This window comes from Schistocerca nitens, chromosome 4 (genome assembly GCF_023898315.1).
Source record: "Schistocerca nitens isolate TAMUIC-IGC-003100 chromosome 4, iqSchNite1.1, whole genome shotgun sequence".
Taxonomy (NCBI): Eukaryota; Metazoa; Arthropoda; class Insecta; order Orthoptera; family Acrididae; genus Schistocerca; species Schistocerca nitens.
In genome coordinates, this window is record NC_064617.1 from 687402389 (window position 1) to 687420546 (window position 18158).

General features: G+C 43.2%; 1 protein-coding gene across 1 annotated transcript in view; it reads right to left on the bottom strand.

Moving 5' to 3' along the window:
- LOC126251878 (NADPH--cytochrome P450 reductase) overlaps nt 1–18158 on the bottom strand; it is a 236041-nt gene that overhangs the window by 27670 nt on the left and 190213 nt on the right. Inside the window, exons 5-7 of the mRNA XM_049952568.1 lie at nt 11497–11621; nt 10626–10814; nt 9248–9375 (exon numbers count right to left, since the gene is read on the bottom strand). Coding sequence (XP_049808525.1) covers nt 9248–9375; nt 10626–10814; nt 11497–11621 — 442 coding nt within the window. The remainder of the gene's footprint in view (nt 1–9247; nt 9376–10625; nt 10815–11496; nt 11622–18158) is intronic.

Genomic DNA, 18158 nt, shown 5'->3' on the forward strand with positions numbered 1-18158 from the left:
TCCGCCGATGGCGGCGGATGTAGTGGACAGCCTGGAGAACAGCGTAAAGCTCCGCAGTATACACCGAACACTGGTCGGGAAGCCGAAATTGATTTGGGGTGTCGCCAACAATATAGGCACTCCCTACACCTAACGATGTTTTCGAGCCGTCGGTGTAAATAAATGTGGCGGCCGTCATTTGTGCACATAGAGCAGCAAATGCCCGACGATAAACAAGTGTAGGGGTACCATCCTTGGGAAATCGACAAAGGTCACGGAGCAGGCAGATCCGGGGACGGAGCCAAGGCAGTGCTGTACCCCAAGTTGTCAAGAAGGTTTTAGGAAAGCGGAAGGAAAGAGAATGGAGCAGTTGACGGAAGCGGACTCCCGGGGGTAGTAGGGAGGAGGAGCGGCCTGCATACCCTACATCAAATGAGGCGTTGAAAAAAAGGGCATGGGCTGGATTATCAGGCATGGAAGACAGATGGCTAGCATAACGACTTAGGACTGCTCGCCGATTGGACAACGGAGGTTCAGCAGTCTCAGCATAAAGGCTTTCCACAGGGCTAGTGTAAAAAGCTCCAGACACTAAACGTAATCCACGGTGGTGGATAGAGTCGAGACGCCGAAGAATAGACGATCGAGCAGAGGAGTAGACTATGCTTCCATAATCCAATTTCGAGCGCACTAAGGCGCGATAGAGGCGGAGAAGGACCACTCGGTCCACTCCCCAGGAGGTACCATTCAGGACACGGAGGGTGTTAAGCGATCGCAGACAGCGAGCCGAAAGATAGGAAACGTGGGAGGACCAGCACAGTTTTCTGTCAAACATAAGACCCAAGAATTTAGCGACGTCTGAAAACGGAAGGTTGACAGGTCCTAGATGTAAGGAGGGCGGAAGAAACTCCTTACGTCGCCAAAAATTAACACAAACGGTCTTACTGGGAGAGAAACGGAAGCCTGTTTCGATGCTCCAAGAGTGGAGGCGATCGAGACATCCTTGAAGACGTCGTTCAAGAAGGCTGGTCCGTTGAGAGCTGTAGTAGATCGCAAAATCATCCACAAAGAGGGAGCCCGAGACATCGGGAAGGAGACAATCCATAATTGGATTTATAGCGATGGCAAACAGTACAACACTCAGCACGGAGCCCTGGGGTACCCCGTTTTCTTGGGAGAAAGTGCGGGAGAGAGTAGTGTTCACCCGCACCCTAAATGTGCGCTCTGCCATAAATTCGCGAAGAAAAAGAGGCAGCCGGCCTCGAAAGCCCCAAGAGAACAGTGTGCGGAGGATGCCTGTCCTCCAACAGGTATCGTATGCTCTCTCCAGATCAAAAAATATTGCTACCGTTTGGCGTTTCTGGAGAAAATTGTTCATGATATAAGTGGAGAGAGCAACAAGATGGTCAACTGCAGAACAATGCTTTCGGAATCCGCATTGGGCAGGTGTTAAAAGACTGCGGGATTCCAGCCACCACGCTAAACGGTAATTCACCATACGCTCCATAACCTTACAGACACTACTCGTGAGAGAAATGGGGCGATAGCTAGAGGGGAGATGTTTGTCCTTTCCCGGTTTCGGAACAGGAACGACGATAGCTTCCCGCCATCGTCTGGGAAAAGTACTGTCGGTCCAAATTCGATTATAAAGGCGAAGGAGGTAACGCAGACTATGGGTTGATAAATGCAGCAACATTTGGACGTGGATACCATCTGGTCCTGGGGCGGAGGAGCGAGAAGAAGAGAGTGCATGTTGGAGTTCCCGCAAGGAGAAAACAGTATTGTAGCTTTCGCGATTTTGAGAGGAGAAAGCAAGAGGTCGCACTTCCGCTGCATGTTTCTTCGGGAGAAAAGCTGGCGGGTAATTTGAAGAGCTCGAAATCTCGGCAAAGTGCTGACCCAATGAGTTAGAAATTGCGACGGGGTCCACTAATGTGTCATGCGCGACAGTGAGCCCAGAGACCGGGGAGAAACTAGGCGCGCCTGAGAACTGTCGAAGCCGACTCCAAACTTCCGAGGAGGGAGTGAAGGTGTTAAATGAGCTAATAAAGAATTTCCAGCTTGCCGTCTTGCTATCGCGGATGACACGACGGCATCGCGCTCTAAGCTGCTTATAGCGGATACAGTTGGCCAAAGTAGGATGGTGGCGGAAAATGCGGAGAGCACGTCGCCGCTCACGTAGTGCATCACGGCATGCCTCGGTCCACCAAGGAACTGGGGGGCGCCGGGGCAATTCGGAGGTGCGTGGTATTGAATGTTCCGCAGCTGTAAGAATAACGTCGGTAATATGTGTGACCTCATCGTCAACGCTGGGAAAGTGACGGTCATCGAATGTCGCTAGAGACGAAAAAAGTGTCCAATCGGCTTGAGCAAACTTCCAGCGTCGCGGGCGCATTATGGCTGTTGAGGCTGCAGTCTAAGGACACATGGAAAGTGGTCACTCGAGTGTGTATCATCAAGGGCGAACCATTCGAAGCGCCGAGCTAGCGGAACAGTACCGACCGCAATGTCCAAATGAGATAAATTTGCCGTGGAGGCAGACAAAAACATAGGGACCCTAGTGTTGAGGCAAACTAGATCTGCTTGGTGGAAGACATCAAGCAATAGTGAGCCACGTGGACAAGGATGTGGAGATCCCCAAAGCAGGTGGTGGGCATTGAAGTCCCCAACCAGCAAATATGGGGGTGGAAGCTGACCAAGAAGATGAAGGAGATCAGCTCGTGCTATTGGTGTGGACTATGGAATGTATACAGTACAAAGAGAGAACGTGTATCCGGAAAGGGAAAGACGGACGGCGACAGCTTGGAAGGAAGTGTTTAAATGGATTGGGTGATAATGGAGAGTTTCATGGAGAAGAATCATGAGTCCTCCATGTGCTGGAGTGCCTTCAACAGAGGGGAGATCATATCGGACAGACTGAAAATGAGGGAGAACAAAGCGGTCATGGGGACGCAGCTTTGTTTCCTGAAGACAGAAGATGACCGGCGAGTAGGATTGTAAGAGGATCGACAATTCATCCCGATTGGCTCGAATACCGCGGATATTCCAGTGGATAATGGACATAGGGTGAACAGGAAATTGAGGAATGTGACCAAGGTCGCTGTCAACGCAACGACTGCTCTGAGCTTGCGACCGACAGCATGGAATGGCATTCAGCCAAAGGCAGAAGATCCTGATCCATAGGTTGGTCAGGAGCAGCTCCCGCCACCAGCGACCGGCCGGTTGATCGGCCGCCAGCAGTGCGCCTCGGCGACACAGAAGACGGCCGAGGGCGACTTCCGCCAGGTGGTGCTGTAGATGGGACACGCCTTGGCGGAGAAGGAGAGGAACTGGGTTTCTTTGTAGCCTTCTTGGAAGTATGATGTTTAGAGGAAGGAGGAACCGATGGTTGGGAAGTTGCCGTACGTAAAAACTCTTCACGAGTATGCTCTTTTTTCGAAGTCTTGGTGTCTGACTTGTGGGCTCGAGATTTAGCAGAACTCGACGAAGAGTGAGCCAGAGAGTGGGCAGGCGAAAGTGGTGAGGTTGAACGGGCGATCTTTGTGCTGGCCGATCTGACGACCGTGGCACTAAAGGTGAGGTCGCAAGTCTGCGTGGCCGCCTCCTTTGTTGGCCGAGGAGAAGCAAGGACAGTGCTGTATTTTCCTTTCTGAGGCACGGTGGGCTGTCGACTGGCGAATAATTTTCAGGCAGCAAAGGTCGACACCTTTTCCTTTACTCTAATTTCCTGGATGAGCTTTTCGTCCTTAAAAACGGGACAATCTCGAGAGGAAGCGGCGTGGTCACCCATACAGTTGATGCAGCGAGGGGATGGAGGTGGACAAGCACCCTCATGGGCATCCCTGCCACACGTAACACATTTGGCCGGATTGGAACAGGACTGGCTAGTGTGATTGAACCGCTGGCACCGATAGCAACGCGTAGGGTTCGGGACTTAAGGGCGAACGGAAATTATCTCATAGCCGGCTTTGATTTTCGATGGTAGTTGAACTTTGTCAAATGTCAAGAAGACAGTGCGGGTTGGAATGATGTTCATGTCAACCCTTTTCATAACCCTATGAACAGCCGTTACGCCCTGGTCAGACAGGTAGTGCTGAATTTCTTCGTCAGACAGTCCATCGAGGGAGCGTGTATAAACGACTCCACGCGAGGAATTTAAGGTACGGTGCGGTTCCACCCGGACAGGGAAGGTGTGTAGTAGTGACGTACGCAGCAATTTTTGTGCCTGGAGGGCACTGACTGTTTCTAACAACAGGGTGCCATTCCGTAATCTGGAACAAGACTTTACTGGACCTGCAATTGCGTCGACACCTTTCTGAATAATGAAAGGGTTGACCGTGGAGAAGTCGTGACCTTCGTCAGACCGAGAAACAACAAGGAACTGTGGCAACGATGGAAGAACTGACTGTGGTTGAGACTCAGTGAACTTACGTTTGTGAGCAGACATAGTGGAAGGTGAGGAAACCATTGCGGAAGAATCCCCCATGATTACCGGCGTCTCCGATGGCGCGCTCCTCCCTTGTGGGGGCCCTCTCTGAGGGCACTCCCGCCTTAGGTGATTGTTCACACCTCAGGTCACACCTCCCGACAAACGGACGGAGGGGCCAATCGGCACTTTCGGAAGGTATCAGCTCAGGTAATCACCCCTCCCTGGGCCTGGCCGTTACCAGGGGGTACGTACGTGTCCTACCTGTCTACCCGGGGCGGGGAATTACGCGTTACCCCGTCACCGGCTACGCATGGAAGTGCGTGGGTTGGCCTTCAGACACGCACAGGGAGGAAGAAAGAGAAAGGGAAAGGAAAGAAGAGAGGTCTCAAACGCCGCAGCGGAGAAGGTAGAGAGAAGAGGTAAGGAAAAGAGAAGGACAAAGGAAGGATGAAGACTTACAAGCAAGGAAGGAAGGCGAAGAATGTAGTATATTTACAAGCGTCCGTCTCCGGACGTAGGCACAAACCATAACCCCAGAGAAAGGGAAAGAAAGAGCCAGAGATGAAAGGGGGGGGGGGCGAAGATGGGGGATGGGGAAGGATGCGGAAAGGGAAGGTATGCAGCCCGGAAAGGAAGGAAGGCCACATCAGCTCGGGGTCCCGTGCTCGCTACGCACGTATCCACAAAAGAGTTGTGGATCCCCTGTGTGTGTGTGTGTGTGTGTGTGTGTGTGTGTGTGTGTGTGTGTGTGTGTGTGTGTGCACGCGAGCGAGAGTGTATACCTGTCCTTTTTTCCCCCTAAGGTAAGTCTTTCCGCTCCCGGGATTGGAATGACTCCTTACCCTCTCCCTTAAAACCCACATCCTTTCGTCTTTCCATCTCCTTCCCTCTTTCCTGATGAGGCAACAGTTTGTTGCGAAAGCTTGAATTTCGTGTTTATGTTTGTGTGTCTATCGACCTGCCAGCAATTTCGTTCAGTAAGTCACATCATCTGTGTTTTTAGATATATTTTCCCATGTGGAATGTTTCCCTCTATTATATTCATACCATTAAATTATTTAACAGTTACATTGCAGACCCATACACATTCCCTGATACACTTACACATGGAATAACTTATCTGAAACCTAAAGATCAAGCAGACACTGCAAACCCAGCTAAATATCGCCCCATAATATGCCTACCAACAATATACAAAATATTAACTTCAGTCATTACACAGAAATTAATTACACATACAACACAGAACAAAATTATAAATGAAGAACAAAAAGCCTGTTGCAAAGGAGCACGAGGATGTAAAGAGCAACTGATAATAGATGCAGAGGTGACATATCAAGCTAAAACTAAACAAAGGTCGCTACACTACGCATACATTGATTACCAAAAAGCTTTTGATAGTGTACCCCACTCATGGTTACTACAAATATTGGAAATATACAAAGTAGATCCTAAATTGATACAGTTCCTAAACATAGTAATGAAAAATTGGAAAACCACACTTAATATCCAAACAAATTCAAATAATATCACATCACAGCCAATACAGATTAAGCGTGGAATATACCAAGGAGACTCATCAAGTCCTTTCTGGTTCTGCCTTGCTCTGAACCCACTATCCAACATGCTAAATAATACAAATTATGGATACAATATTACTGGAACATACCCACACAAAATGACACATTTGCTATACATGGATGATCTAAAACTACTGGCAGCAACAAATCAACAACTCAACCAATTACTAAAGATAACAGAAGTATTCAGCAATGATATAAATATGGCTTTTGGAACAGACAAATGTAAGAAAATTAGCATAGTCAAGGGAAAACACACTAAACAGGAAGATTACATATTTATAACCACAGCGACTGCATAGAAGCGATGGAAAAAACAGATGCCTATAAATATCTAGGATACAGACAAAAAATAGGAATAGATAATACAAATATTAAAGAAGAACTAAAAGAAAAATATAGACGAAGACTAACAAAAATACTGTAAACAGAATTGACAGCAAGAAACAAGACAAAAGCTATGAATACTTACGCTATACCAATATTGACCTACTCATTTGGAGTAGTGAAATAGAGTAACAAGACCTATTTAGAAGCACTCAATACACTTACACGATCACAATGCCACAAATATAGAATACATCACATACATTCAGCAACAGAAAGATTCACATTAAGCAGAAAGGAAGGAGGAAGAGGATTTATCGATATAAAAAACCTACATTATGGACAGGTAGACAATTTAAGAAAATTCTTTCTAGAACACGCAGAAACTAGCAAAATACACAGAGCAATCACTCATATAAATACATCGGCTACACCACTGCAATTTCATAACCACTTCTACAACCATTTAGATCACATAACATCAACAGATACGAAGAAAGTAAATTGGAAAAAGAAAACACTACATTGTAAGCACCCATATCATCTAACACAGCCACACATCGATCAAGACGCATCCAACACATGGCTAACAAAAGGCAATATATACAGTGAGACGGAAGGATTCATGATTGCAATACAGGATCAAACAATAAACACCAGGTATTACAGCAAGCATATTATTAAAGATCCCAATACCACAACAGATAAATGCAGACTTTGCAAACAACAAATAGAAACAGTAGATCACATCACAAGCGGATGTACAATACTAGCAAATACAGAATACCCCAGAAGACATGACAATGTAGCAAAAACAGCAACAGCAACAGCTTGCCTTACAACATAAACTTATAAAACAACATGTTCCCACATACAAGTATGCACCACAAAATGTACTGGAGAACAATGAATACAAATTATACTGTAACAGAACCATTATAACAGATAAAACAACACCACATAAAAAACCTGACATCATACTCACCAATAAAAAGAAGAAATTAACACAAATGATCAAAATATCCATACCCGATACAACAAATATACAAAAGAAAACAGGAGAAAAAATTGAAAAATACATCCAACTGGCTGAGGAAGTCAAGGATATGTGGCATCAGGATAAAGTTGACATTATACCAATTATACTATCAACTACAGGAGTCATACCACACAATATCCACCAGTACATCAATGCAATACAGCTACATCCAAACTCATATATACAACTACAGAAATCCGTAATTATTAATACATGTTCAATTACCCGAAAGTTCCTAAATGCAATATAATATATAACGTACAGTTAAAAGGAAGTCACGCTTGATCAAGGTCCGCGTCACTTTCCATTTCTGACCAGACATAACGTCTGAGAAAAGAAAGAAATAATAATAATAATAATTATTATTATTATTATTCTGGCCCGAGTGGTCGAAGTTGGCGGTCATGTTTGAATGAGGTGTGCTTGCTTATGTGAATGAATGGTGTGCATTTCTCTTTTTTCGATGAATGCTGTGGCCGGAAGATTATGTGTGTCTTAATTATGTCTGTCCGTAACTTAGTGTCTCATCTTTGTGGTACCTATTTAGCAATCTATCTTCTTCTAGAATGCAATAATTCCGATTCCAAAGGGGACAGGTTCAAATAATTTACAGAAGAATGGTAGAAGCTGACTTTGGTGAAGGTCAGTCCGGCTTCAGCAGAGATGCAGCTACGTACAAGGCAATACTGACTCTACGACATAGAAGAAAGGCAAACCTACATTTACAGCATTTGTAGAGTTACAGAAAACTTTTGACATTGTTGACTCGAATACACTCTCTGAATTTCTGAAGGTAGCAGGAATAAAACACAAGGAGTGAAAGGTTATCTCCAACTTTTACAGCAACCAGACTGCAGTTATAAGAGTCAAAGGAGATGAACTGGGAGCAATACTTGAAAAGGGAGTGAGACAGGGTTGTAGACTATCCCTGATGTTATTCAAACTGAGCAAGGAGAAACACAGGAAGGGAATTAAAGTTCAGGGAGAAGAAATAAAACTCTTTGTGGTTTGGCGATAACATAGAGCAATTCCAGGAGGGCAAAAGATTTGGAAGAGTGGTTGAATGGAATGGATAGCGTCTTGAAATGAAATTATAAGATGAACAACAAAAGATAAGGTACCACAAGAGTATTGGTATGTAGTTGAATTAAATAAGGTAATGCTGAAGTAATTAAATTAAGGAATGAGACACAAAGTAGAACATGAGTTTTACTATTCAGGCAGCAAAATAACTGATGTCGGCCAACCAAGAGAGGATATAAAATGCAAACAGGAAGCAGCAAGGAAAGTGTTTAAAAGAAGCCGACATTTAAAATAAATGTGTTTGGAGATCTTTTCTGAAGCTATTTGCCTGCAATGTAAGCTTATACTGAAATGAAATGTGAACAATGGACAGTATATAGAAGAAGAAAATAAAAGTTTTTGAAAACTTGTACTACAGAGGTACTGCTGAAGAATAGATGGCAGGATCACATAACAAATAAGATATGCAGTTCTAAATAGATAAATTTATAATAAAATATTCCAATTAAAGTAAATATAAATAAGGGTATTAATTATGATAATCAATTTTTTTTTTAGTTTTATGGGTGTAACGCAGCTGTCACATCTTCCTGCCCTGCTAGAACCCGACTGTTTTTTCCTGGTATAAAGGTATTTATGAGGTTTTCCTTTCAGGTGAAGTGACTTGCTCCCCCCCTCTCCCCAACCTTCCTATACAAGTCCTTTTTGTGTCACTTGAAGTGATTTGCTCCCCCCTCTTCCCACCCTTCCCATCCAGGTCCTGGTTACACCTTTGGCAAAATAAAAGAAGTATTCATAAAGTAATGCACATTTATCATTCAGGGAGATTTATTCAATGTAGTTAATAAAAGAAATACCAAATGTTCACTGTACCTGAATCGTATCTCATTTTGGATCCCTCAATATCAAATTCTATATGCATGCAGGATCGATCACCAGCCTTATGAAGTTCTCTGTTGACTTTAACTGGTGCAAGAAACGGGTTCTTTGCATCATATGGGCTGAAAAATAAAAGTATTCATTTATCTCTTCATCTAATCTTAATATTTAAGTGTTGTTACTATTTTCGTACTGTCATGTACCCATTAAACATTAAAATTATTGTTCTTAACATGAGGAATCAATAATAACACTATTCTTATATACGAGAGTTGGAACTTAAATAGTGGCAACTATTTATTCACAACCGATACAAAAGATTTACATGTTTGCATCTGTTACTGTCCTTCAAAGTAGTCACCAGCGTTGTGTAGAACCCATTGCCAGCAATGTGGAAGGCATAATAAACCATTAGCAGAACCCGTTCTGTTGATGGTGTGAATGGAGCAGTCTACTGCCTGTCGAATCTCTGGAACAGTTCTGAAGCTAACGCCACGAAGTGCTTCCTTCATCTTCGGAATCAAATCAAAGTCACAAGGACTTGAGTCCAGGGAATATGGTGGATGGTACAGTACTTCCCAGTTCCATCGACCAAACAGAGCAGCCACAGCTAGTGCTGTATGTGCCCGTGCACTGTCGTGCAAAATGATGGGTGGGTTGCACAGAAACTGTCGCCGCTTCTTTCGCAAAGCTGGTCACAGGTGATGCTCCAAAAATGAACAGTAATGCTGTGCACTGACAGTCTACCGTGGAGGAATGTAATGCATTGAGATAACACCATCACAGTCATACACGAGAATCACCATAACTTTAGACCGCTTCATTTGCACCATCAACAGAACAGGCTCTGCTAACGGTATACTATGCCTTCCACATCGCTGGCAACCGGTTCTACACAAAGTTTGTGACTACTTTGAAGGACAACAACAGGTGCAAACATGTAACACACTTGTATCAGTTGTGAATAAATAGTTGCCACTATTTAAGTTCCAACCCTTGTAGTTCATTTTTAACATATTGCCATAAAAGAAGTAAAGAAGACTGATGCACCATAAAGTAAGAAAGATCATGAAAGAAACTCATCTGTGTTCGTGTTATTACATGAATATGATATGCAGCTTACAGTTTGCATCAAAAGAAAGCTGCAAATGTTGTTCAGACACAGGGAAAGGACACAAGTCACAAAATTGCTGAGCTGGAAAGAGTGTGGTTTGTTTGTACATGTTCCTATTATTACCGTACAACCAAGGAAGCAATAAAGATTTTTAAAATAAAAAATTATGTTTATGTCCTCAGAGGTTGCTCAAAATATAATTTAGCTTATAAACTGAAAGTATTGGAACATTAAGAAAAATGAAAATCTTCTACTCACGGTCTCTGGTTTGCAAGTGAATGCAGCCGTGCTACTTCTCCTGTGTAGATCTTGTCAGGTGAAATGGAGTCGTGCTCAGTGAGTCGGTATTGCCGCACACTAACATCTTCACCAGTGGACTCTATACCAAAGAATTCACAAACAGCTGGCCAAAACTGATCCTTCCATGTGATAAAATCGTCTTCAATACTGTCAGAATGAGAATAAGATAAGATGAGTAAAACAATGTGGGAAATACTTTACTTACCGTAAAAATGCAGACAGGCACAATTAAAAGTCACAGATGCTTGATGAACACTCATTCACTCACCCCCCCCCCCTCTTCCCTCCCTCCATGCATTTATCTCACATGATGTACAGTAGCCACAACGCTCAGAGAATAAAAAGACCTTTCCACTCAGCCATATCAATCAGACACACACCTGTTTAAAGGTTCAACTGTAAAGCATTGAAGCTCCAGGACACGTTGTTGGATGGTGATCACATTCACTACAGTATGAATAAAGGTGGCACAACACCTAAGCAATGTTCCTTTGATCTGTTGTTCTCCACAATTACATTTCAGGCAAGTCACACCAAATGGCTGTATGCAAATTACAGCAGTGAAATTGCAGGTACTGCCACTTCAGCATAATCAGGTACTAAATGTCCATAAAATGAGGCAGCAAGCGATAACGTCCGGTTTAAGTCAATATTATTTGTGTAACTTGTTAGCTAGTCATCCTGCGCCACCTCTTAAGCAAATAATGTGGAGGTTCTGCCACAGGTCCACACTCTCATGGCCACTACATGTTTTAACAATTGCCACCAAAAGTTTGGTGCTCTGATTTGTGAGACTAAGCCTGTATTTTAACAAAGTGATTGTACTCACTTGGCATCATCGTCGCCAAGGCCCATTTCATAGACACGTGTTGCGCCTAGGTCTTCCAGCCTCTTGTCAATGTACTTGGCCACCTCATTGTAGTGCTCGTATGTCTTATTGCCCAGCCCAAACACCTGCAACAGAAAAGCGAGTGATATAAACAACAAAACAAAAGTGCAGAAATCTCTAGGCCAGCTCAAAAAATGGTAATTGGAAGTTCACTCATACTAAATTAGAAGGAAGGAAAAGTATTCAAATTTCATTGATGACCACGAGAAATGTATTTTGCGTGTGTGCACAAGTGTGCAAGTGGTAGTATTTGTGCGCCTGGGCATGTGTAGCCTTGCAATAAAAAAAAAGAAGTTTGGTTTACATGCGGGGAACTAATGAGGGGAAACTTGTCAAGAAAGAAATCAGGAATGTGAAGAGAGTATGGCTCATAGGCACAAATAATTTCTTCCTTAGATTCTGACCATTAGCAATAAGCACAAAAGCAATAGTTCAACACCCTCCCCTAAGTAACAGAGCTTTTGTTTGGTAAGATATGGACAATGATGTGTCAGAAAACTATATGAGATCAGATTTCACAAACTTTTGAGTACTAGTTAATACAGAGTAACATAGTATCATTCTATATACTGTAGGTATTGGACACATCTGTTGCTGTTCTCAACATGTGTATTCCATTAGGGTATGCCACCAGTTCCTTGTCTTCTTGACACAATATTTTGATGCATAAAACTTAGATGTCATCTAGTGTTCCCTACTGCACTAAATCACAGAGAATTTGGCAATCTTTTTATATGTGCTGATTACCACACACTGCCATTCCCTTTTTGGAATTTCGAGGTCCTGCAGTCACCGTTCCCAGGGGCTTCTGGACCATCCAAGGTTTTCTGCACCATGTCTAATCCCCGATTTTATGGCATAATCCCAGAATTTGATGCGTTCATACCCACTGTCTCCACTCATATGGATTTCTGCCAATTTGACAACCTGTAACTGGTTACAATAACCCAGAGTGCTGGCATCTGTGCCAGAGATTTTGTTACATTTTAATATGATATGATGAAGCTCTATACCATGTTTACTGACATCTGAACTGCACGGTTGCTCCAGATGAGGGATGTGTTCATACACCATACATTGTACCTTCCTCATCCTAATTGTTAGGTTGATGAATGATATGCTGAACTGTAATGGAATACTGTAAATTGCAACATTTCACAAGTTGAAGTGATTTTTAATACTTAAGGAGATTGCTTGTTTTGTTCAATGTTAAATCAACTTCCATGTCAATTATCATCCACATATAGGTAAGTTTGAACCTGATATTACTTAGGAGGTACTTCCTACAAGGTGCTTTCACTGCCAAAAGTGAGATGTGGAAAGCAATGGCCACCAATGCCAGCAAAAAGTAGCCCCCACCCCCTCCCCAGTGGAGTATAGAGACAAACAGAAGTCCTCAAAGAGTAGCCTTATTGGTGTCAGCTAACACCAGAAATGTTCTGTCGTCAGCCCACAGAAAGAAAACAGAAAACAACCAGAATAATGGAGAAACAAGTATTACCAGCAACATCTGAAGGAACAGTAATGAGATTTAGTCCTCATCAAAACTCCAAGGTTCAGTACACGGCAGTGGTTTTTCTCAGCAGCCCATACCATTGAACAACCTCTGGGGAGCACCTTATGATGATGGTGAATTACGTTTGCAAAATATTGTGCCCAGAAACACTCAAGGAAATGGCTGCATACCAGGAAGACATCATGTGTAAGTGTCATGTCATGTCATGTCATGTGTCACACTTTGCAATTTAATAGGCAGGATTTTACAGCTCTCAAGGTCATCAGTGACATCCTCCTGTTTTACCAGTCTTTCTGTAGTTTCTTCTTGTTGTCAAGTCTTTTATTGTCTGTCCATTGTATGTTTATCTTCATCACTTTCTTTCTTTCTTCCTTCTCCTTTCCTACCTTCTCCTTCTCCTTTCCTTCCTTCTCCTTTCCTTCCTTCTCCTTTCCTTCCTTCTCCTTTCCTTCCTTCTCCTTTCCTTCCTTCTCCTTTCCTTCCTTCCCCTTCTCCTTCTTCTCTTCTCCTTCTTCTTCTTCTTCTTCTTCTTCTTCTTCTTCTTCCCAATCTGTCCTGATATATATTTTATTACAGCATTCCAATATATTTTACTACAGGATTTCAATACATAATCAAATTGTTCTTTATACTATTTAATTTTACTTTTATTATTACTTAATGTCATCACATTCAATTCACAAGTGAATAACTCTCGCTGTGTTCCATGAAACAAGATTCGCTTGTCTTGTGTAAACTATTTCGCCATCTCTTCAATAGAACTGGATCTTATGCAAGAATAATTCAACCATCAAGAAGCAACAAAATACTTCGGTCATTTGACAGCGTTTGTCTTCACCTGCAGCTACAGTTCCTCAACAGAATATTCGCACTGTGACAGTTTCCTAGAAGTCTTGATTCAATTTCCCTCCTTTAGGAGAAGGCCCCCTCCCCTGCATCTGGTTCCATCAAATTGCCATTTTGTGAACAGTAACGAGGGACAGTGCAACAGAAACAAAAGATTCGTGGGAAGTCTGATGCAGTCTCACAGAGCCGGTTCGAGTAAATATAGTCACACAGCAATTCATCTGTAAGCGCTAACCCAACCCCCCCCCCTTTTTTTTTCTTTCTCGCTCGTGCGTCCCAGCTTGGCGCCCGAAGCGGCGGTTTGTTTCGTCTGGACTTTAAACAGATTCGGACCCTGAACTCTCAACAAGCGGAAACTTGTGCAGAATGTTTCTAGTAAAGAGGGAGTTGAAAACGTCACGGTACGACTGCTTATCGAAGTCTTATCACCTTGAATAACAAAAACATGATATTATGTGTGTGTTTGCAGGAACATGCCTAAGGTCGTGATAAGTACAGAAATCCGAGCGCCACCGTTCCGAAACATGGCGCTAGAGCCCAAAAGAAACGGAGCACCCCATTTTGTTGAAGTAGTAATTCGCTTCCTGAGTTTGAAGGTGAAAAACGCTGCAGAAATTCACGCCGACATGCTGGAAGTGTATGGCACCAACGCGCCATCGTATGACACAGTGATTACAGTGCGGGATAAAGCCATGTAGCCAGAGTTACCAGAATCTGCAGGTCCCGGGTTTGGGTGTAAAAAAAACATGTCAAGATAGATATGAGTGGTATTCAACCCGCCGTCCAATGGAAATAAAGCGGTGTCCAAATTTAATTAAAATGAGTAATAACAATTTTAGCTCATTTCAAAATCTGAGCATTAGCCACATCATTCATTGGGTGTCATAAGTCGACACACCACGATACTTAGAAGAAGGTTCCATTGATTTCCAGTAAGGAAGTAATTAATGGACGCCACTATTAAAGTCGTTCATTCCTACTAGGGTGTACCCGATTTTCCTACATTACTTTTGATACGAGCCGTCTAGAGGGATGGTTGCTTTCATGTTGGATCTTTGTTGCACAACGTGTTGTTTCACGGTTCCTGCGTGTCTTAAGTTTTGTTGTAATAGGATACTATACTACGGTTCCCCAACAGTAGAAGGTATTAACACTGTGCCGACGAAAACACGAGAAGCACTGAAGAATAAGGTAAACTTATTTGTTTTGTTTATATAGGTTACCGAGTTAAAAACATACAAGTAATTTCTACAGCCAACAGTGTTTGATCTGATAATAAAATGTTATCGTTATAACTAATTTACTTCCGAATTCAATAATAATGACTATCGCTTGGAATGAAACCCTAGAACGCTTCTAAGCAGATAGGGCTGCCTGTCGCTGTAGTAGTCTGATCAAGACCTTAACACGAGATACAGCCTTTGCGAACACGGATACGTTCGAGCAATGTGCTTCACATCTGAGACATTGAAGCGAAAGCCAAGGTGCTGACCATCTGTGGAGGTGGAATACCTCGTCAATTTAAAACCTTGATAGCAGAAGAGATATTGAATAGAACTCAAATTATCGTCAGTTCTTACCCAGTCGATTTGGAAGAAAACTTAGCTGACAAATTGGGGCAGTTTGTTGAACTGCTCAAAACGGATGTGAATGCTGCTGACAGCATGAAGCACGAGCCTCTGAAACTGCAATTTTGCAAACTTTAGATAGAAAATTCGCTTGCTTCCCAAATGTACAAATAATCTTGCGCATTTACTTGTCTTTGATGATAATGAAAGACAATAGAGAACGTTTTGTTTCAACAAAGCGCATTAAAAATGAGTTAACTGTCACTGTCTGACAAGAATGTCTGGACGATCTCACCTTACTGAACATGGAATGGGATTTGCTTAAGAGACATTGATCTGACTTGTGTTATCTCTAACTTTGCCCAAATAAAACCAGGAAAAGTATTTTTGTAAACTGTTGTTTCATTTTATATCCTAAACTTTGAGTGTAAAGCAAATCAGTGGTTTCTTCGTAGCCTTTGCTACGAGCTTCCTGCTGGCTTAATTCAGCACTGAGTGGTCAAGCAAGTCCGAAGAACGAAGGGGCAGTCCATCTCTCCGTGAAGAAACGGGAATCGCAAAGGTAGTGGATATCCTGGTGCTCGAAGACCGGCGAATCGTTATCCAGAAGAAGGGGGGAAAAGTGAAAAATCAGTTTTCACCATCTCGTACGACATTTTGAACATGACAAACGTCATTGTGTTCTGCACTGCTCACCGGAAATGCAGCTGTCAGGTCAGTCCAAGTGACTTCTTTGGTCGCGTGATCATCATGGACAAGTAAAGGGTCTATCACGAGACGAAGGAGCAAAGCAATCGGCGAAAATCCGTGGATTCGCCACTGACGAAAATGAAACAAGGACCAAGCCCCATCGAGAAAGGAGATGCTGAGGTTTTTTTTCTTTTTTTGCGAGAAGTCGACAGACAAAGCGTCTAGGGAACCAGTGTTTTTGCTTCACGACACTGCCACAGTTCATTCTGCACAGAACACACATACTGCTTTTTTGGGCTTTCAACCCCCCCCCCCCCTCCTCCCCCTCCCGGTATTATTCTGATATGGCACCTAGTGACTTTCTTTCCTCATGTGAAGAAACCATTGTGTGGCAGTCATGTCCATAATGACAACGACATGCTTTTTTGGGTGGAATGTTCCGTGAAAAGTCAAAATGCAGACTTCTATAACCAAGATATCCGCCAGGTCATCCGTCGTCGGAAAAAATGTGCCACACTGAAGGATGGATATGTAGAAAAGCTCTAACACCAAGCTTCATGATCGCAGGTTTTTTTGTTTTTTTTTTTTTTTTTCCTTCTCCAAAGCGATTGTTAAAACTTTATGAGTGCTCCTCGTAGTATCTGTAAAACTATCACTTTCGACTGACTGACTGGTGTGCTGATACTGAAAAAGAGTACGGGCGAGTCGTCAGAAGCTGTAGTCTAAGAAAAGGTAGAAAGAGATAAGCAGGTCGGGTCAGCTGCGGTCTCCGCGATGGTCAGATGTCTCCTCGGTGCGTTGTCCCGAGCTGCCACCGGCTCGCGAGGTCAACGGCTGATGCCTCCTCAGATAGCACACCGGAGCGGCAGTGTGAAACTGTCTGTTTCAAAACTTCTGACGCTTACACTTTAAACGCCGCACTTTGCCTACAGTAATGCTAATGCGTGTCACGTTGATCAGTGCGCAGGTTATCTATGCCAAACGCTTAAGCGGGAAAGTACCGGTAATCCAGAGGGTAGACACTGCGCGAGGGGGGGCATCTTATACGTTACTAACCTGAAGAAACCGTGGCGACCTTAACAACATGCAAAATTTGTCATGTCTTTGCAACACTGGTTCCAAAATCGTGACGGCGACTTTTAACACTAAATGTTTTCGAAGGCTTCGCTTTTGGTTCGCACGCATTTAAGAGTATGTGGAAAAATGCATACTAGCATTAGCGTTAGGATTTTAATTTGCTTCGTTTTACTAGAGCCTTTCAATAAATAAGACTTGTGTAATAATAATATTATTGCTAATACTATTATTAATACAGTCGTTAATGTGCGTAGGAAACATCCTTTTAGGTGCTGCTGTTTCTTCTGCACACGGGCGAAGTTTGGAACAAGTGGGAGAAAGAAACAAGGAAATTATATGAAAAAACAGCAATCATGAAGAATCTTGAAAATAGCAAAACAAGAGATCCGCTGGGACAGGCTGTAAGAAAAGGAACAGTATCTTAAGGTTGTAAAAGAAGAGAAAACTGATAAAGCACCAGAATGTGATGATGTGACTGGAGAACTGATTTTTTTCCCTAAAAGTACGTTGATTTAATCAGGATTCTAATACGTCACATTACTCCCCCTTCCTTTGGCTACAAAGCACTACTTTTTAACACATCCGATTCGTTGAAGGCGGCAGCCTTAAGCCATCCCACTGGGACGGCCTGTATGCCTGCACGTCGATGTCGGAGCCAACGGCTTGCTTCGTCAATAACCACCTCATTATCCACGTAAAGCTTCCCGCGGAGTGTATCCTTCCATGGGCCAAACACATGGAAGTCGGAAGGCGCGAGATCCGGGCTGTGCGGTGGACAAGGAACAGTCCAATACAGTTTTTTGAGCTCGTCTCTACTGCGCAAACTTATTTGAGGCCTTGCGTTGCCATGGAAAAGGATTAGTTCATTTGCGTTTATGTGGCGACGAACACGCTGAAGTACACTA